General features: G+C 36.5%; 1 protein-coding gene across 2 annotated transcripts in view; it reads left to right on the top strand.

The window, feature by feature from the left end:
• ROCK1 (Rho associated coiled-coil containing protein kinase 1) overlaps positions 1–21,452 on the top strand; it is a 185,687-nt gene that overhangs the window by 95,075 nt on the left and 69,160 nt on the right. The window contains exons 12-13 of one of the 2 annotated variants that reach the window (XM_012521871.4): positions 3,281–3,369; positions 6,682–6,730. In XM_012521871.4, coding sequence (XP_012377325.2) covers positions 3,281–3,369; positions 6,682–6,730 — 138 coding nt within the window. The remainder of the gene's footprint in view (positions 1–3,280; positions 3,370–6,681; positions 6,731–21,452) is intronic. The other variant, XM_058277515.2, reaches the window with a different exon arrangement.

Raw genomic sequence — 21,452 nt, 5'->3', positions numbered from 1 at the left:
ATTGTGTTCTTGATTGTAAGGTGAGTCTCTTGTAAACAGCATATAGTTGAGCTATTTTTTTTTTCTCCATTCTGTCAAATCTGCCTTTTGATTGGAGTACTTACGACATTTACATTTAAGTACTGATGATGCAGTACTTTGTTCTACCATTGTGCTGTTTGATTTTTGTAAGTTTTACACCTTTTTGTTCCTCAATTCTTTTGTCAATATCTACTTTTATATTTATTTTATTTTTTTGTAGTGTGCCATTTTGAGTCCCTTCTCATTTCTTTAACAAATGTTTTTGGCAGGGCTTACCATGGGGCTTAAATTTAACATCCTAAATCTAAAACAGTCATGTTTGATTTCATAGAAGGTTAAATTCAGTAGCACACACAAACACTATTTATACTCCTCCATCACCCCACCTTTTTATTGTTCTTATTAAACAGAACTTTGGGTTGACAGTTGGTTTTTTTTTCAGCATTTTCTTTCATTTCATGCTATTGCTATCTTGCCTTCATGGTTTCTGAAGACAAATCAGCACTTAATCTTCTTGGGGCTCTTTTATATATAACACCTTGCTTTCCCCTTGTGGCTTTCAAAACTTTCTCTTTGTTCTTGGAGTTTGACAGTTTGACTAATGTGTGTGGGGGCATAGTTCTCCTAGAGTGTATCCTGTTTAGAGTTTGTTGGGCTTCTTGAATGTACATATTCATGTCTTTCATTAAATTTGAGACATTTTTTGAATCTTTGAAAATTATATATTTCAAATTGCATATTTGAATAGGCCCCTTTCCCTCTGTCTTCTCCTTCAGGGATTCCCATAATTCATATATTGGTACAGATGGTGCTCCACAGTTCTCTTAGGCTCTGTTCACTTTTTTTTATTCCTTTTTCTTTTTGCTCTTCAGGAAAATTTCAGTTGTGACTAATATTTTTTTCTTATGTCAGCTCCAATCTGCTGTTGAAACCCTGTAGGGAGTTTTTCATTTCAGCCATTTTGGTCTTTAACTCCAGTATTTGTTTGGTTTCATTTTAAAATTTCTGTCTCTTTATTAAGATTCTAATATTGTGCATTCATTGCTTTTCTGATATCCTTTAGTTCTTTTACCATGTTTTCCTTTATCTCTTTGAGCATATTGAAGATTAGTGTTTTAAAGTCTTTTGTTTAGTATGTCTAAAGTCTAGTCTTTTTTTGTTGATTGTTTTTGAATTTTTATCTTTTTTTCCTCCTAACCACTATACAACATTGGGTGTGGATTATCTTTTTCCTTGTGGGCCACATATCCTTTTTCTTTGTTTGTCTTGTGTACTTATTGTGCAGTGTGCATTTTAATATTTTAACATGTTGACTGTGGGATTTAGTCCCTGAGCTGTCTGTTCCTTAAGTTTATATCCAACTAAAGAAATGGCAGATGTTTCCTTTAGTGCCAGGAGCTAAAAAAAAACAATGCAAAAAACACACTTCACAGAGTTTGAAAATTGACTGTGTTGGCTGGTGCTCTCCTCCAGAGTTTAGCCCTCCCATCAAGAAGATCAGCAGGGGAAGCAGATGTGGCTCAACTAATAGAGTGTCTGCCTACTATATGGGAGGTCCAGGGTTCAAACCCAGGGCCTCTCGGCCTGTATGGTGAGCTGGCCCACGTGCAGCACTGCCATGTGCAAGGAGTGCCGTGCCATGCAGGGGTGTCCCCCGTGTAGGAGTAACCCCACATGCAATGAATGTGCCCTGCAAGGAGAGCCACCCCACGCGAAAAAGCACAGCCCACCCAGGAGTGGCACCACACACACGGAGAGCTGATGCAGCAAGATGACACAACAAAAAGGGACACAGATTCCTGGTGCCACCGAGAATGCAAGCAGACACAGAAGAATACACAGCAAATGTACGCAGAGAGCAGACAGTGGCACAGGGGGGATGGGGATAAATAAATAAAATAAATCTTTAAAAAAAAAAAAAAAGATCAGCAGGAGGTGAAAGTGATAGTACAGGACCCTCTCTATCACATCTTTCCTGAGCCTGTATCTTGTCCTGGTTTGGGGCTCCCTTATGACCTTAGGAATTCTTCCTCCATTTTCAGGATCCAAATGTCCCCTCTACTCCCTATGAAATAGACTTTCCCTCCTATTTGTGTCTTTTTTTGTATGTTTTCATGCTGTAATGTTTGCCTTAAATCATTTTGACTTAATTAATCCTTACACTGCTTTAGCTGTCTGCAAGCTGCTTCTGCCTGCAAGACAAATCCTGGGAGAATAAGCCAGAGAAGAGTATTCTGGTTCAGTCTTTTGGGCTCCCATTGATGGATTGAAACTGAGCATACAGGCACCATGTTTTGGATGTAGAGTCTACTCTGCCCTCTCCAGAACAGGGCCAGGAACCCACAATGGGAGCATAGGCCAGCTGCACACCATACGGGAGAATGGTTAAGATAGGGGTCAGCAAGGATCCCACAAGCTTCTAAGGTTTTTAAAACTCCATTTTCTTAATTTGGTACTTGCCTAGTTATTGCAGCCCTTTAGCTGTTTTCCGAAGTTTTGAAGAAGATGACTGCCAGTTTTTGCTAGTTGTTCAAAGATTCTGTTGGCTCTCAACTCCCTGGAATACCTTCTGCCACTATCTTTGTTGACCATAGCCAAATATTTTTTTTTTTATTTTATAATGTTTTTGATTAAAGAGATTGTAGGTTTACAGAGATATCATGTAAAACATACAGTATTCCCACATACCCCAACCCCCATTATTAACATTTTACATTAATATGATACCTTTGTTAAAATTGATAAAAGAATAGGGAGCTGATATGGCTCAGTGGTTGAGTGCCAGCATCCTACATATGAGGTCCCATGTTCAATCTCTGGCCCCTGTTCCTAAGAAAAAAAGAAAGAATATTATAATTGTACTATTAACTATAGTTCGTAGTTTACATTAAGGTGTGTTTTTTCCCCCAATATACCACTCTATTATTAACATCTTGTTTTAGTGTGGTACATTTGTTATGATTCATGAAAGAACATTTTTATATAATTGTACTATTAACTATTGTCAACAATAGCGTTCACTGTAGAGTTCCAGTCTTTTTAATTTATGTATTACTAATGCCTAGCACAGGGTCTGAGATATAGTAGATGTTAAAAAATGGTTTTCAAATTAAAGCAAAGTTTTACAGATAGACAAAAAAGGATTAGGATTAAGCCAATAATTCTGCCCAAGCAAGTTTCAAAATGGTAACATAAACTTGCTCTTTTAAAATTGTCTATGAATATTTTTAGTAGAATTGGTTTTTATTTTTATTTAAAGCAGGAAAGTTTGCAAAAAACCATCTACAAGCTGGAAGAACAACTACATAATGAAATGCAATTAAAAGATGAAATGGAGCAGAAATGCAGGTGAGACTTAATGTGTATTTTTTAGTTTAATAGTTGTCTAGCAAATGCTTGTTTTAAAGCTTGTCCTCTGTAATCATTCAAAAGTAGACTGTTGTAAGAAAGTGATACGGAGGTTGCTAGTGATAGACATTCATGAAAAGTGTCTTGACCAGAATTGAAAAGTAGTATTTATGTTGACATTAGTTATAGACATATTTTTTTCATAATATTTAAAGTACATTTGCTTCCAAAAATGTTTACTCTTAAAGGAATTAAATTTCTGAATTATGTTTTGCTGATTCACTGCTTTTCTCTCCCATTTTTACAAGCTTACTAACAGGACAATTTACATCAAATAAGAAGCTTTCCAAAGTGTAAATTGTTGAAGATTCACTAAAATTTTTTGCAGCCATTCTTATTTCCACTGTGCTTTTCTAGAACAGTAACTCACAATTTTTCCCTTTTGTTGCAATTCTAATAAAAGTATATATATTTGTTTAAAATATAGAATGATTAAGATTATTTTAAATAACCTAGCATAAGGCTGAGTTTACTTAACAATTACAAATAAGAACTTGTAATATTTTATGATTTTAGTGGATATCATTGAATAAATGAAATACAAAGGTAACATTGCGATTAAGTAGTCAAAAATGGAATTGGAAAAAGTGGCAAATCTGTGACCGGGTAGGTGAGGGGAGAAGGGAGATTCTCACTTCTTGTTAGATTAAAGAATTAAGAGTATTATGCTAACTTAAAAAAAAAACAACTACAAAGCATTTGAAAAAAATAAAGACAAATAATTAAATGACCCCAGATTCTTAAAGGAAATTCTAAATTAAAATGTAGAAATTAGAGGAGAAAATGGATTGATGTTACTGTATGTTGAGAAATTTCTACATCTAAAAAATATAAACAAAATTAAAAGGACATGACATACTGGTAGTAGTGGTTGTTGATAGTCATTTTGAAGAAGAAAAACAATGACCAGAGTGGCAGGTAATATATGAAAATGTGTACTTCAAGGAAATGGGATTAAAATGAGATGAGACTTCTTAAAATTGCATATTCAATTTGTGAGTAGTTTTTAAAATAAAAACATAGTGTTGGGGATTGTAGACTGATATTTGCATTTATTTTCTTTTTGCGCGAGAGTTCACCCGTTTAATACACGTCTCATGTAACTACTAGAGCTTTGTTTGTACCCTTTATCTCACTGAAAATTTAGCTCTGTTTTAAAAATATTGATATACCTTTTCCTACATCTAGCCTCTTCCCCAAACAAGGCTTGGAAGAAATTGGTTGGAATAAGGGGCAGACCATAGACAACCTCTGTCTAGAAGTACTCCCCATCCCCACCACCACCACCATTTCTATCAGTAGATTGTGTTAGAACTGCTTCTACACAAATTCTCAACCTTCACTTCATTTTAGTTACTTTGATTTATTCAACAATAATTTGTTTGTACATCAGATTATGTGCTTGCCAGGCAGTATTGCAATATTGTAATGGATATAAAAAGGCATAGCCCATGTCCACATGCAGCTTGTAATCTATCAGCGAAGAAAATTAAGTAATTATAAATAACTGTGATGTTAAGGTGAAGAGAGAATAAGACAATAGAGGATTTTATCAAGTCATGCCCATACTATTGTCAGAAGTCAGAAAAAGCTAAATTCTGAAGGGTCACTTGTCATTTGGAAATACTAAGATTAGGAGGAAGTATTAGGGTCCATGGAATGGGTATTGGTTCATAAGGTGAAAGAATTTGTTTGGTCAGTAGGGTGTAAGATGCCTGAAATGAGGCTGGGAAGGAAGTCAGTCTAGATCTTGCAAGACTTTGTTTTTTTGTTGTTGTTGTTGTTGTTTTTTATATGTATTTATTTTTAATATTTTTATTGAACTCTATCATTCATACATAAACATGCATAAACAATAAAACAATAAGAAAGATTGTGAAATTACAAAATAAACATACATAACACCATACGGGGTCTCATATATCACCCCTCCATCAACACTTTACGTTGTTGCAAAACTTTTGAAGACTTTGTTTTTGACAATCCAAGAAATTTGAACTTTATCTTAAGGATGATGGAAAACATTGAAAGTTATTAAATCAAGAATTAATATTTTTTTTTAAATCAAATTTACTTTTCAAAAAGAACTCTGATAAATTGAAAGCACTTTGCTGTCATTTACTTTGAGACATTAGAGAAAATGCAGATTTATATTTTGGGGTGGACTTGGAGCGGAGGGAATAAAATTAGTTTTAGAAATGCTAAATTGAGGTATTTGATGAGATATCCATGTGAAAATGTTGTATATACAGGTAAAGCTCCAAATTAGGTTTTGATCCAAAGATGATAAATTATGATGGAGATAATACATTTTCATTCTACCTCGCATTTTTATCCAAGTTGCCAAATGGTGCATAAACTGATTTGATCTAACTTTTAACTGATAATAGCTTTTCCTTAAATTATGAACGTAGACAACAGTCCACCACTTTTAGCAGTACATATGTTGTTGTTGTTTTTTAAGGACTGAGAGCCAGGTATTGAACCCCCGGAACTGTGTATGTAGGAAGCCGGCACTCAATCACTGAGCCACATTGGCTCCCCAGAATTGGTTTTTTCATTTGCTTTGCATGCTGTTTGTTTTTTTGTTTGCTTTTTTGTTTTTAGGAGGCACCAGGGACCAAATCTGAGACGTCCCATGTGGGAAACAGGCGCTCAACTGCTTAAGCCACATCTGCTCCCAGATGTTTTTTTTAGTTACCAAGAAAAATCATAGATATTTTCTTGTATTTGCCATTGTTACATTTATCTCCAGATATCACTTAAGCTCATCACTACTTCAAATTACTGCCACTGGATCTTGTGACTTAATGTGTTAATTAAAAAATATATATATTATTGAGTCATGCATTTTTAAAAGTTTGTGACCGTATTTCAATATAATTTTCTTCTTTTAATCCTCTGTGTTTTGTTCTATGTTTTAAAATATTATTCTGATTTTGGAGCAATGAGAATGTTCTCAAACTGTGGTGATGAATATACAACTCTGTATTTATACCAAGACCTATTGATCGTACATTTTTAATGGATTGGGTGGTGTGTGAATAAACTGTTTAAAACATATGTGTGTGTGTGTATATATATATATATATTAGTCTAAAAAAAGGTCATAGGCTTCACCAGATTTCCAGAGGGATTAATTGCACAAAAACGGTTTTTTCCTGGTTAAATGGAAAAGTGAGTAGGTGTGAGGATTACCCGAGTAATAAGAAATAAACATATTCCTAATTTTTATTGCTTTTGTTTTTACAGAACTTCCAATATAAAGCTAGACAAGATAATGAAAGAATTGGATGAAGAGGTACTTTTTCATTTCTAATCAGAAGTTTTCTTTTTGAGATTTCCCACTCTGCCTTTGAATTTGTTTTCCTTCTCTGAGAAAATTGCTTTTGAACTCTATAGGTTGAAATGCAAAACAAACCGGAGTAAATTTTTATCAAAGCCTTACTTTAAGCTGCAGGTTCAAGTGAGGCAGTTTTCATTATATTTTAGTTTCCGGTGTATAGTTTTATTCTAGAACCATGTTGAAATTTTGGTACATGAATTTTTATTTAGTGGTTCTTAATAGTTGAAAAGTAAGCAAGGACCAAGAGAATCATGAGATCAGAAATGGAATCTGTAACTGTAGTAGGAAGAGACAAATAGGAAAGAGCAAAGAGTATGATTTGTAATATTTTAAAAAGTACTGATGTTGACATAATTTCATATGACCAAAGAGAAATTATACTGATTTTTAATTATTCATGTTTGCCATGGTCTGGCAAGAAGTTTTTATTATCAGGAAAAAACAGCATAAACATTTCATGATTCACATGTTTATTTGCAAATATGTAATACATTTTCATTCATTTTAGTTCAATTTGCAAATATCTTTCTACTGTGTGTATGAAGAGTCCTCTGAAAAGAAATACCTTCATTATGGTCTTCTTCTCATTTAGTACTTCCTTTACCTTTTTTAGATTCTATCTCTTAGATAGTTTTCATGCTGGCTTAATTTTTGTCTCTTAAGGAATATATCTGCCAATGGTATGTTTTCTTTTAGTGGTAGTTTGATTATACATATAGTCATATGGGAATATTTATATAATATTTTACCAACTTTAATTGGTTAGTATTTACCTAGCTTTAGCACTATACATTTATTTATTTTTACTGTGTTTAAGAAACCATTTTGCATATTCTCTACTTTTATTTCATTTCTATAACACAGGTAAAATTCAACTGTGCTAGACTTAAGTTACACATCTTTCCAAATTTTAGTTAGAGGGAGAGATCTTAATTATAAAATTAGAATAGTCTTGCTTCTAGAAAGATGGAGTACAAGTACTTTTCCTTATTCCTTCCACTAAGATTACCTACAATCCCTGGGCATTAAATATAAACAAACATGAAAAGATTCTGAAAGGTGGAGAGTGCTAGGTAGAGCAGGTAGAATAATTGGGTTCCAAGAAACAACACAGGAAAGAGTTCTCTGGGTTTTCTTTTCGTTGCGTATATCCAAACTGGATACTGGAGAAACCTGAGAGTGCCAACAAATAAGACCAAAAAAAGCCCCCAAGAAAAGCCTGCTCACCCTAGCCAAAGGACCAGGAAAGTGGCAAGCTAGCAAGTCAGAAAATTTTTGTAAATCACTGCTCTACCCTAGCCAAACACCACAGAAAAATTGCAGCTTTCTTTCTTTCTTTTTAAAGATTTATTTATTGATTGATTTCTCTCCCCTTCCCCCCTCCCCCCCCCCACCCCGGTTGTCTGTTTTCTATGTCTATTTGCTGCGTCGTCGTCTTTGTCTGGTTCTGTTGTTGTCAGCGGCACGGGTATCTGTGTTTCTTTTTTGTTGTTGTTGTTGCGTCATCTTGTTGTGTCAGCTCTCCTTATGGGCAGCGCCATTCTGAGGCAGGCTGCACTTTTCTTTTGCGCTGGGCGGCTCCCCTTATAAGGTGCACTCCTTGCACATGGGGTTCCCCTATGCTGGGGACACCCCTGCGTGGCAGGGCACTCCTTGCGCGCATCAGCACTGCACGTGAGCCAGCTCCACACGGGTCAAGGAGGCCCGGGGGTTGAACCGCAGACCTCCCATGTGGTAGATGGACTCCCTAAGCACTGGGCCAAGTCTGCTTCCCTGCAGCTCTTTCTTACCACCATCACCACCAAAGGCTTAGTAGGAAGCTTAGATTACCACCTCTGTCAGGCTGTAACACATACCAACTATCTTAACTTTCCCATCCCCCTGCCAGAGAAGGCCCAGTGGAAGAACTTCTGTTCCCTTTGGATGGTAACAGGCCTTCTTCCTCTTCTTTGACGTGTCTATAGAGATGGCATGAGGAGTCTAGACTTCCATTTCCATGTGGTGGTAATTAGGCATCCCTTCCACTTCCCTATTGGAGTGTTGTCAATAGAGGCCTAGTAGAGAGTCACAATTTTTACCATAGTAATCAGTTGTTTGTGAAAACCATATAGGGAGCAATAGTGAGGCACACTTCCCCCAACTATGGTGTTATCAGTAGAGGCCTTGCAAGTTCCCAGAACTCCACTCATGCCAGCAGTAAAGAGGAGCTACTTCCACCTAGCAGAAATGAGGCAGAACTCCTTTTTTCCACCAGGGCAGTATCAGAGGAAGCCTGCTGAAACAGAAGATTTAAATAAGATCAAAAGGATCAAAATACTGCAAATGTCTAGGTTTCAATACAAAATCATTCATCGTACCAAGAACTAGGAAACTCTCAGCTGGAATGATAAAGGACAGTCAACATAATACTGAGATGGCACAGATGTTAGAATTATCTGACAAGGGTTTTTAAGTAAATATGCTTCAAATGAGCAATTACAAACATACTTTAAACAAATGAAAAAATAGAAAGTCTCAGTAAAGAAATATTAGCTACAAAGTAGAACAAACTAAAAACGCAATGGGGAGCAGAGTAGCTCAGTGGTTGAATGCCTTCCTCCCATGTATAAGGTCCCAGTTCAATCTCCAATACCTCTTTTAAAACAAACAAATGAACAAAAACTCAATGGATGTGCTCAGTGACAGAGTGGAGGATATAGAGGAAAGAATCAGAAACCTAAAGATAGAACAATAGAAATTACTCAGTCTGAACAACAGAAAGAAAATAGAGTGGGGGAAAAAAAAGTCTAGAGAAAAAAAAGAGTTCAGGGACCTGTTGGATAATAACAAAACATTTGTGTCTTCAGAATCATTGAAGGAGAAAAGAGGGTGGGAAGAAGTAATGGCTGAAAATTCCCGTGATTGACAAGATATAAACCTATAAACAAAAGACTTGAACCTACAAGAAGCTGAATGAACCACAAAAGGGATAAACCAAAAGATAACCACACCATGACACATAATAATCAGACTTCTGAAAACTAACAACAAATTAAAAATCGTAAAAGCAGCAAGAGAGAAATAACACTTTACCAAGAGGGGAAAACAGTGCAAATGATAACAGATTTCTTATTCTGAAACCATGGAAGCCAGAAGGAAGTATACAGAAGTTTCAAGTATTGAAAACAGCAACAACTTTCAACTCAGAATCCTATATCCAATGAAAACATTCTTCCACATGATGTGAAAATCATGACAATCTAAAATGAAGGAAAACTGAAGAAAATTTATTGTCAGCAGACTGTCCCTAAAATAATGGCTAGAGAAAATTCTCTAAATAGGAAATAATAAAAAGAAAGAATCTGTAAACATCAGGAAAGAAGAAATAACCATAGGGAGTGACACTATGGGTAGATAGAAGAAATACAATAGATTTTCCTTCTCCTCCTGAGTTTTTCATTTTTTATTTCACTAGTGAAGCAGAAATTATAACACTGCCTGATTTGGTTCTCTAAGTATATAGAGGAAATATTTAATACAGTCATAAATGCAAAGAGGTAATGTTTTTACATTTACTATCAGAATTCACCCAATATGAAATAAATAATTTGAAATAACCCTGTGTAACAATTACAGAAATTATATTCGTCATTTAAAACCCACCGAAAAAGAAATCTCTCGGACCACATGGTTTCATTAGAGAATTCTCTGAAATGTTTTAATAACTATAACACCAATTCTACACTTTTTCTTCCAGAAAATAAGAGGGCAGAACACTCCTCAAATCATATTATGAAGTCGTATTGATTGGATACCAAAACCAAACAAAAACATGCAGTGTTCACAGATTGAAGACTCAGCATTGAAAAGATATGTTATTCCAAAATTGACATACAGGGAAACGGACTTGGCCCAGTGGATAGGGCATCTGTCTACCACATGGGAGGTCCGCGGTTCAAACCCAGGGCCTCCTTGACCCGTGTGGAGCTGGCCCATGCGCAGTGCTAATGCACGCAAGGAGTGCCGGTCCACGCAGGGGTGTCCCCCATGTAAGGGAGCCCCAGGTGCAAGGAGTGCACCTGTAAGGAGAGCCACCCAGAGCGAAAGAAAGTGCAACCTGCCCAAGAATGGTGCTGCACACACGGAGAGCTGGTGCAGCAAGATGACACAACCAAAAGAAACACAGATTCCCGTGCCGCTGACAACAACAAAAGCAGACAAAAACAACACGCAGCAAATGGACACAGAGAATAGACAACTGGGGTGGGGGAGGAGGGGCAGGGTAGAGAAATTTAAAAAAAAAATTGACATACGAAGTTAAAAGTTCTTCTCAATATCCCAGCAAGATTTTTTGTAAATATAGACAAGATTATTCTAAAATATACATGAAAAAGCAAAGAAACTAGAAAGTTAAAATTTTTTGTGAAAAGAATGAAGTGAAAGAAATCACTATCCAATTTCAAGATTTATTATAAAACCACAGTAATCAAGACTACATGATATTGCTTGAGAGCAGACATGGGCCAATGGCACAGAATAGAGACCTCAAATAGCCCTATACAATTAAAGCCAACTAACTTGACAAAGGTGCAAAAGGAATGCAGTGGGAGAAGGATAGTATTTTCAACAAATGATGTTTGAGCAATTAGATATCTATAGGCCAAAAAATGAGCCTCAACCTAAGACTCACACCTTATACAGAAATTAACTCAAAATGGGACAAATAAGCACATTAGACTGAAATAAGATTATGGGGATGGGGGTGGTGGTGAAAGCTTAGGAATGAAGATGAAGATGAAGATAAACTAGAGAGGATCCAAACAATGGTAGTAGAATATAAACTGAGCAGTATGATTAACCTGACTCTTTATATCTAAATTGAAAAAAAGGTCCCACATTTTGGGCACTCATACTCCCATTTAAAATCCTTCAAAGGTTTCCTGTTATTTAGAAGATAAAGTCCAAAGTTCTTTGAGTCTGAACTTCATGTCTAGCAATACTGAGCTACTTGTAAACATCCCACACCCCCATCCCATCCAGACACACTTACTAGTCCTGTGCTTTCTCATTTCTCTGTCACTTCTCTATGCCTGGTCTGTTCTTATAGCTCAGTGGTTTTCAATGCTGGCTGCATATTGGAATCACTTTATGTACTTTAAAAATATATAGATACCTGAGCCTTAACCCCAGAGGTACTGATTTAATTGGACTAGAGTGAGACCCATGGATGGATTTTTTTTTTTAAGATCCTTAGGTGGGTTAAGAATCGTGACCTATTCACTTCAGGTGTTTCTGGGCTGGACTAGGGTCCCCTTGTGTGTTTATGCTTATCACTGTGCATTATCTACTATCAAATTATCTAAGTAGCTCACCTCACTCTAGTGGGATTGATTGAGCCTTTTGTATACCAGTATTCTGCTTAAAATTTTTCAATAGGGAGCATTGGTAGCTCAGTGGTTGAGTGCTTGCCTCCCATATACGAGGTCCCGGGTTCAATCCCCAGTACATCCTAAAAAAAAAAATTCTTTCATTGGCTCTCCATATCCCTAAGGGAAGGCCCAAATTTTTTAATGAGGCTATAATTCCTTCTGGTCCTGGACTATCTTTAATTCTTTCATCCACTCAACTGTTATCAAATATCTGTTATGAACCAGGAACTATACTAGACATTGAGAATAAAGAGACCAGTAAGAGCAACATAGTCTCTGCCTTGTGGAGCTTACAATTTTTTTTGGAGGACAAAAGCTGAACAAGTAATTGCACAGTTATTGAACTCCTGGAATCTTAGGCTGTTCCAGGAGTTGAGGAAGGCTTTGATGTGTGGATGATGTTTAATCTGAGTCCAGAAAAGTAACTGGGATTTAACTGGGGTGGAGGGAAAGAGAATAGCATTCCAGGCAGAAGGAGCAGCCTGTGCAAAGACCCTGACATGAGGAATAACATGACAAACTGGAGTAACTGAACAGATGTGTGTGGCCAGGAGAAGACAGTGACCAAACTTGATGGAGACCAGATAACCCAAATCCTTTAAGGCCAAGTTAAGGTTGAAGGACTTTATCCCAAGGAAGGCTGGAAAACCTTGAAAATATCTAAGTAGGGGAGTGTAATACAACCAGATTAGTATTTTTCAAGGACCTCTGTCAGTGTATTATAAAACATAGGTTGGATTTGGATGTTCCCAAATCTCATTAGCTTCTCCTCTACAGATAATCTCTTACATTTCTTTTACAAATGGTTAAATTCATCTCCTCTGACTTGTTTCTATTAACTAAATTATCAGTTAGCTCTATTTATAAACTCTGGTGATGGCAGTGGAGTTCCTCACTGTTGTTGGGTAATTTAGTAAGCAATTATTGGGGGGCTATTTTGTGTCTGACAAAGGTCTAAGCCCAGGTGCTAGGGATATGAAAATAAATAAGACACTATTCCAGGTATAAAAGGAAATGAAGGACAAATTTAACCTGTAAAAAAAATAAATTTTATTGACAAGACAGTAAAAAGCAAGTTAAAAGCAACTGACAAAGGAAAAATATTTCCAGTGTTTTTAAAAAAGGGTTAGTAACCAGTATGTAAAAAGTATATTTAAAAATGTAAAATGCTCAAAGATGGATAGATAGATAAATGAATAGACACAATGATTCAGAAAATGTGCAAAAGGTTAAAAGTTGTTGGATCTTGGTCGGGAACATGTTGGATTCTCTATGTGGGTGTTGTGTTATGTTTGCAAATATCCCGTAAGTTTGATATTATTTTAAACAAAAAGTAATGAACTACTGATACATACAGTAAATTGCATGGGTCTCAAGGGCATTATGGCAATGTGAAAAGATCGCATGTTATGATTCCGTTTATATAACATTCTCAAAATGACACAATTAAGAGGCTTCCAGGATGATGGCATCAGAGTTGGACAGAAGGGCTCAGCTCTCTTATGAAAACAATGGAGGAAGGGCAAAAACTGACTGAGGGAGCTGTTTTGGGTGTCTGTCAACCAGGATAGTGCTATACATCCTCCAGGAGGGAGAGGAACAGAGAAATGAAGACTGAAGTGAAAACCATGAGTTACTATCCCCTGTGGCCAGGAAAGGCACCCATTCCCCATGCTCAAAGTGAACATCCTGGGTAAAACCTGTGACTCACTGCAGCCAACTGAGAAGGCTGATGCTGTGGAGGACAGAAAGTGGTTTCTTTTTGCTGAGTTTGGCCAGCACAGCCTGTATTGAACCTCTCTTTGGCTAGACCAGAATCACCAGTGAGAGGAGGTTGAAAAAGACACCTCTGTGGAAAGGTTCGCTGAAGATGATCATCTGCTGGCAGGCTGGGAAACTACAATATGTAAAAAAGGTTTTGAGAGTCTTCCATGTCCAGGCACTCATGAATCTGGTCTCTTCTGCATTGGTAAGTCCTTGGCCCTGTTTTGTTAACTTAAGCTTAAAAACTTAGAAGAAGGGAAGCAGATTTGGCTCCATGGATAGAGCATCCGCCTAACACATGGGAGGTCCAAGGTTCAAACCCCGGGCCTCCTGACCCATGTGTTGAGCTGGCCCACATGCAGTGCTGATGCATGCAAGGAGTACTGTGCCTCTCAGGGGTGACTCCCATGTCGGGGAGCCCCACATACAAGGAGTGTGCCCCATAAGGAGAGCTGCACCGCGCAATAAAAGCGTAGCCTGCCCAGGAGTGGCGCTGCACACACAGAGAGCTGATGCAGCAAGATGATGCAACAAAAAGAGACACAGATTCCCAGTGCTGCTGACAAGAATGCAAGCAGACACAGAAGAACACATAGCGAATGGACATAGAGAGCAGGCAATGGGGACCAGGGGAAGGGGAGAGAAATAAATAATAAATAAATAAATAAATCTTTAAAAAATCAGATAAGAGCTGTGAAAAAAAATTACTGAAAAGAGAGAGAAATTGATTGTCAGAGTAACTTCACCAATATAATCAAATACTTAGATATTAGCAAAATATTACAGGACACACTAAGAAACAGGAAGATAATTCCCAGCCAAGGGATCAAATAAAAAATCCTGATCAGAAATAGGATTTAAGACAACTAATCAGTGATGTTCACTCAGATCTCCTAAATCAATTCAAGGAGTTGAAGTAAAATATTGCTGAAGAGATAAAGGATATTAAGAAGACACTGGGTGAGCATGAAGAACAATTTGAAAGCCTGCAAAGAAAATTAACAGAGCTCTTTGGAAAGAAAGATGCAATGGATGAGATTACAAATACGTTAGAGGCATGTAACAGATGATTTGAATTAGTGGAAGACAGAATTAGTGAATTGGAGGATTATTACACCCCAAAACAGCAGGGTATACGTTCTTTTCAAGTGCTTATGGATATTTCTCCAGGAGAACCCGTATGTTGGGTCACAAGACAGGTCTCAATAAATTTAAAAAAATGTAAACTTATAAAAAGCACTTCCTCTGATCATAATGTAATGAAGCTGGAAATCAATAACAGATGGGAAAAGGGAAAATTCACAAATACATGGAGATTAAACAATGCTCTTAAGTATCAGTGGATCAAAGAAGAAGTAGTGAGAGAAATCACTATCATGAGACAAATGAAAATGAGAGCACAACATATCAAAACCTGTGAAATATAGCAAAGGAAGTGCTGAAAGGGAAATTTATAGCCCTCAATGCTTACATTAAGAAAGAAGAGCTAAAATCAAAGACCTAACTGCATACCTGGAGGAACTAGAAAAAGAAGAGTAACCTAATCCAAAAGGAACTAGAAGGAAAGGAATAACAAATATTAGAGCAGTAGTAAATGAAATTGAGAATGAGAGAGAGAATCAACAACGCCAGAAATTGGTTCTTTGAGAAGATATACAAAATCAACAAACCCTTAGCTAGACTGACAAAGAATAAAAGACAGAAGATGCAAATAAATAGAAAAAAAAAATGAGAGGGGGACATTACCACTGACCCTGCAGAAATAAAAGAGATCATAAGAGGGTACTAGGAACACTGTAGGCCAACAAACTAGACAATGTAAATAAAATGGACAAACTCCTAGAAACACAGAAACAACTTACACTGACCCTAGAAGAAATAGAAGATCTCAACAAACCAATCACAAGTAATGAGGTTGAAACAGTCAAAAATCTCCCAAGAATGAAAAGCCTAGGACCAGATGGCTTCACAGGTGAATTCTACCTTCAAAGAAAATCTAATATCAAACTTGCTCAAACTCTTCCGAAAAATTGAACAGGAAGGGACAGTTCCAAACTCATTCTATGAAGCCAGCATTACCCTAATGCTAAGGCCAAAGATACCACCAAAAAAAATTACAGACCAATTTCTCTGATGAATATAGATGCAAAAATCTTTTTTAAAAAAATTACTTTTTAGCTAAATCCAAAAGCACATTTAAGAAATTATATACCACAATCAAGTGGGTTTTTATCCCAGGTATACAAGTGTGGTTCAATACAATAAATCATTTAGTGTAATATACTACCTTAATAAATTGAAAAAGAAAAAATCACATGATCATCTTGATTGTAACAGAAAAAGCATTTGACAAAATACAGCATCCTTCATAAAAACATTCTGAAAGATAGGAATAGAAGGAAACTTTCTCAATGTGATAAAGGACATATATGAAAAACTCATAGTTAACATTGTACTGTTAGATGTAAAGCTTTCCTGCTGAGATCAGAAACAAGACAAGGATGCCCACTGTCACCACTGTTATTCAATATTGTGATAGAAGTTCTAGCTAGAGCAGTCAGGCAAGCAAAAGAAATAAAAGGCATTCGAATCCGAAAGGAAAAAGTAAAACTTTCATTATTCACAGCTGAGATGATCCTATACCTAGAAAATACTGAAAAATCCACAAGAAAGTAACTAGAACTCATTAGCAAGTCCAGCAAAGTGGTGGGCTACAAGATTAATATGCAAAAATCAGTAGCATTTCTATACACTAGTAAAGCAGTCTGAGGAGGAAATCAAGGGGGAAAAGTCCATTTACAATTGCAGCTAAAAGCATCAAATATTTAGGAATAAACTTAAGGATATAAAGGATCTGTATTTAGAAAACTATAAAACATTTGCTAAGAGAAACCAAAGAAGACCTAAATAAACGGAAGGACATTCTGCATTCATAGATTGGAAGACTAATTATTGTTAAGATGTCAGCTATACCTAAAATGATTTACAGATTCAACATAATCCCAATAAAAATTCTAACAGAAATGGAAAATGACAGAAATGGAAAAGCCAATTATTAAATTTATTTGGAAGGTTAAGGGGCCCCTAGCCAAAAATGTTTTTAAAAAGAAGAAACTTGGAGGAATCTCACTTCCTGACTTTAAAGCATATTACTTATCAACAGTGGTAAAAACAGCATATTATTGGCATAAAGATAGACATATTGACCAAATCAAGAATTCAGAAATAGAGAAGCGGATGTGGCTTAAGTGATAAGGCCTCCACCTACCATATGGAAGGACCTGGGTTTGATCCCTTGGCCTCCTGGTGAAAAAGAACAAGAGAAAGCTTACCTACCTGGTGAGCCAGTTCCTGTGTGGCAAGCCGAGTGCCCATGTAAATGCCCATGTGAGTGCCTGTGTGGTGAGCCAGTGCCCATGCAGTGAGCCAAATGCCCACATGGTGAACCAGTGCCTGCTCAAGTGAGTCATGCAGCAAGAAGATGACACAACAGAAGAGAGAGGAAGGGGAGAGTCAAAGTGAAGCGCAGCAGAGACCAGAAACTGAGGTGGTGCAATTGACAGGGAACCTCTCTCTACATCAGAGGTCCCCCAGGTTTGAATCCCGGTGAGTCCTAGAGGAGAAAGACAAGAAGAGAAGACAAAAAGAGAGAAATTGATACAAAAGATCACACAGTGAATGGACACAGGAAAAACAGCAGGGCAGGGGGAGGGGGAGAAGGAGGAAAAAAAAGAATTCAGAAATAGACCCTCACATCTATAGTCAAGTTATTTTTGACGAGGCTATCAAACTCACCCAGCTGCGCCAGAACAATCTATTCAACAAATGATGCTGGGAGAATTTGACATCCATAGCTAAAAGAAAGAAGGACAACCCCTAAGACCCCTATCTCATACCTTATATAAAAAATTAACTCAAAATGGATCAAGGAGCTAAATATAAAAGCTAAAACCATGAAACTTCTAGGACAAAATGTAGGAAAACATCTTGAAGCTCTTATGGTAGATGGTGGTTTCTTAAATCTTATACCCAAAGCATGGATGGCAAAAGAAAATAAATAATAAATGGAACCTCCTCAGAATTAAACACTTTTGCACTTCAAATGACTTTGTTAAGGTGAAATGCAGCCTACTCAACAGGAGAAAATTTTCAGAAAACCACATATCCGATAAAGGTTTGAGCTCCATATTATACAAAGAGATCATACAATTCAATTATAAAGAGATAAGTAATCCAATTAAAATATGGGTAAAAGAAGAAATACAAATGGCCAAAAAGCGCATGTAAAGTTGCTCAGCATCACTAGGTATTTGAGAAATGAGATAAAAACTACAATGAGATATCATTTCACATATTACAGAATGGATAAGGTGAAAAACTACCAGTGCTGGAGAAGATGAGGAGTAATGGGAGCACTCCTTCACTATTGGTAGGAATGTAATATGGTACAGTTTCTGTGGAGGACAGTTTTGCAGTTCCTCAGGAAGCCAAATATAGAACTGCCATATGATCTGGCAATCCCACTCCTAGAAATATATTCAGAAGATCTGAAAGCAAGGACATGAATAGATATTTGCATATTGATGTTCATAGTGGCTTTATTCACAATTGCTAAAAGATGGAAACAACCCGTGTCCATCAACCAATCAATAAATAAACAAAATGTTGTGTATATATGCAATAGAATACTGTTCAGCTGTAAGAAATGAATTTGTGATGCATATGACAACATGGATAAACCTGGAGGACATTATATTGAGTGAAATAAACCAGACACAAACGGACAAATATTGTATGGTCTCACTAATATGAACTAAATACAATTAGTAAATTCATGGAGTTAGTCTATATAATATGGATTACAGGAGATAGAATGTGGGTTGAGAAGGGGAGCTGATGCTGAATGTATGTAAAATGTTTAATAGGGAAATTGTAAATGTGAGGAAATTGTTAGAGTTGATGGTAGCACAGTATAGTGAGTACAATCAACATGGCTGTTTTATAAATATGTTTTTGGCTAAATGGGATAGTCTAGAGAGATTAATGTCAGTTGAAAGAAAGCTAGAGGATAATCTAGGTACTCTAATATTGTGATTTCTATGGTGGTGATGATTGCGGTTGATAGTACAAATACAAGAATATTCTATTACAAGATATGAAGATACATGGGAAAAGTAGAAATAATGTAACATAGACTATAGTTAACAGTAATATTGTAATACTTTTACAGCAGTGGCAACGAAGGCACTGTATCAATTTTATGGATCCATGGTGGAAGGGTATAAGGGGTTATGGAATTTTTCCTTTGAGTGTAATGAAAAGGTTCTGAAATGAACTGAGCTGATGACAGCACAACTCTGTGATGAAACTGAGAGCCACTGAGTGTACATTTGGATGGATTAGACAAAGCAACCTCTTGTGAATGTGTAATTTTTTCAAAATACCAGTTTTAAAATTTAAATAAAAATTAGAATAAAAAAAAGAATTGGAAAGACTTTGGATGATCAATCTTATGTGAAATTTTATTATATCTCTCTGACACAATTCTTAATTGATGGTTTTTGCTTAAAAATGGGAAAGCCCAGAAAACATGCATACTAAATTGTAGGTTTTCCTGGTGTGGTATCTTAAAAATAAAAATGATCAAAAGCAGGATATGCTGTTAGGGGTAGTTCAGAAACAAGAACATTTTCTAGCTGTGAAAGTTTAATTTTATTTATTTAGCCCTTCCTCCCCAGTAGTTTCATTTTTAAATTACAGGTCTCCTTTATGACTTTTTAAGGTATATTAACAGGTAGATTCATAGACTTTTAGAAGGAAGTTGTTAAAATAGGGAGATGATTAAGGGAGACACAGAGAGACTGGTATAATCACTGTTCATTATGTATCATTGGGTACCATTTGAGTTTTGCATCACTTAATTATCAAATATTATTTTCTGACCCCTTCACTATTTTATGTTTTGTTTAGAATTGTAAATCAACTAAAATGTACATAATATTGTGCAAAGTCAAAGTTTTACATTAATACAGTGGCTTTTCATCTGCAAAGGTCCACTTTAATGAGTAAGAATCATAGGATTTTTTTTTTAAGATTTATTTATTTCTCTCCTCACACCCCCCTGTTGTGTTCTTCTGTGTCTGCTTGTTTTCTCATTAGGCAGCTATGGGAGAGAGGCAATCATTCTCTTGCACCACCTCAGCTCTCTTTTCTACTACATCTCTTATTGTCTCTCTTCTGTGTCCCTTGTGTCATCTTGCTGTACCAGCTGTCTGCATCAGCCTGCACTCCTGCGCAGGGCGGCACTCCTGTGTGAGGGTTATTCCCACACGGGGGTCACTCCCACAGAAGGCGGCATTTCTGCATGGGCTGGCACTCTGCGTGGGCCAGCTCATCATGTGGGCCAGCTTGCCTTTACCAGGAGACTGTGGGCATCAACCCTGGACCTCCTATGTAGTAAATGGGAGCCCAACTGCTTGAGCCACATCCGTTTCCCAGAACCATAGGATTTTAAAAAAATATATATGGATTCGGAAATCTCTGAACATTTTATATACCTAGTTCAAATAAGGGGTTTCTCATTGCTAATTTCTGTTAAAAGGTTGTCATTGTTGGGAGCTACTATTATTGGTTTTTAATTTTTTAAATTAAAGAAGCTGTAGGTTTATAGAGAAATCAAGCATAAAATACAGATGCCATATACCGCCATATTATTAATACCTTCCATGAATTTGTTACAATTCGTGAAAGAACATTTTAATAATTGTATTATTAGCTGTAATCCATTGTTTACAATAGTTATTTAAAAATTTTGTTATTGTAATTGCATATATACAGTCTAAAATTGCCCCATTTAACCATATTTACATATATAATTCCATGTTATTAATTATGTACCCAATGTTGTACTACCATCACCACCATTCATTACAATAACTTTACAGTCAACCCAAATAGAAACTCTATACAATTTACGCATTAACTTCTCATTCCCTTACCCCACCTCATCCCCTGGTGACCTGCATTCTATAGTCTGACTCTATGAATTTGCTTATTTTAATTATTGATCAGTGAGGTCATAAAATATTGTCCATTTGTGTCTGGCTTATTTCCCTCAACATGATTATCTTCAGGGTTCATTCATGTTGTCGTTTTTCCTTTTTATGGCTGAATAATATTCCATTGTATTTATATGCCACATTTTAAAAACAATTTCTTTTCTTAAACATGACTTTTTTTTTTTAGCTTTTTTAATTTATTTTTTCTTCCCCTCCCCCACCCTGCTGTTTTTGCTGCCTGTGTCCCTTTGCTGTGTGATCGTCTGTACCTATTTGTTTTTTTGTCTTCTCGTCTTTTTCCTCTGTGATTCACTGGGATTCGATCCTGGGGGACCTCTGATGTGGAGAGAAGTTCCCCATCAATTGTGCCACCTCAGTTCCTGTTCCCTGCTGCACTTCACCTTGACTCTCCCCTTCCTCTCTCTCCTCTTGCATCATCTTCTTGCT

The sequence above is a fragment of the Dasypus novemcinctus genome, chromosome 16, assembly GCF_030445035.2.
Source record: "Dasypus novemcinctus isolate mDasNov1 chromosome 16, mDasNov1.1.hap2, whole genome shotgun sequence".
Taxonomy (NCBI): domain Eukaryota; kingdom Metazoa; phylum Chordata; class Mammalia; order Cingulata; family Dasypodidae; genus Dasypus; species Dasypus novemcinctus.
The sequence above is the reverse complement of the archived record's forward strand: the minus strand, read 5'-3'. Positions and strand labels throughout refer to the sequence as shown.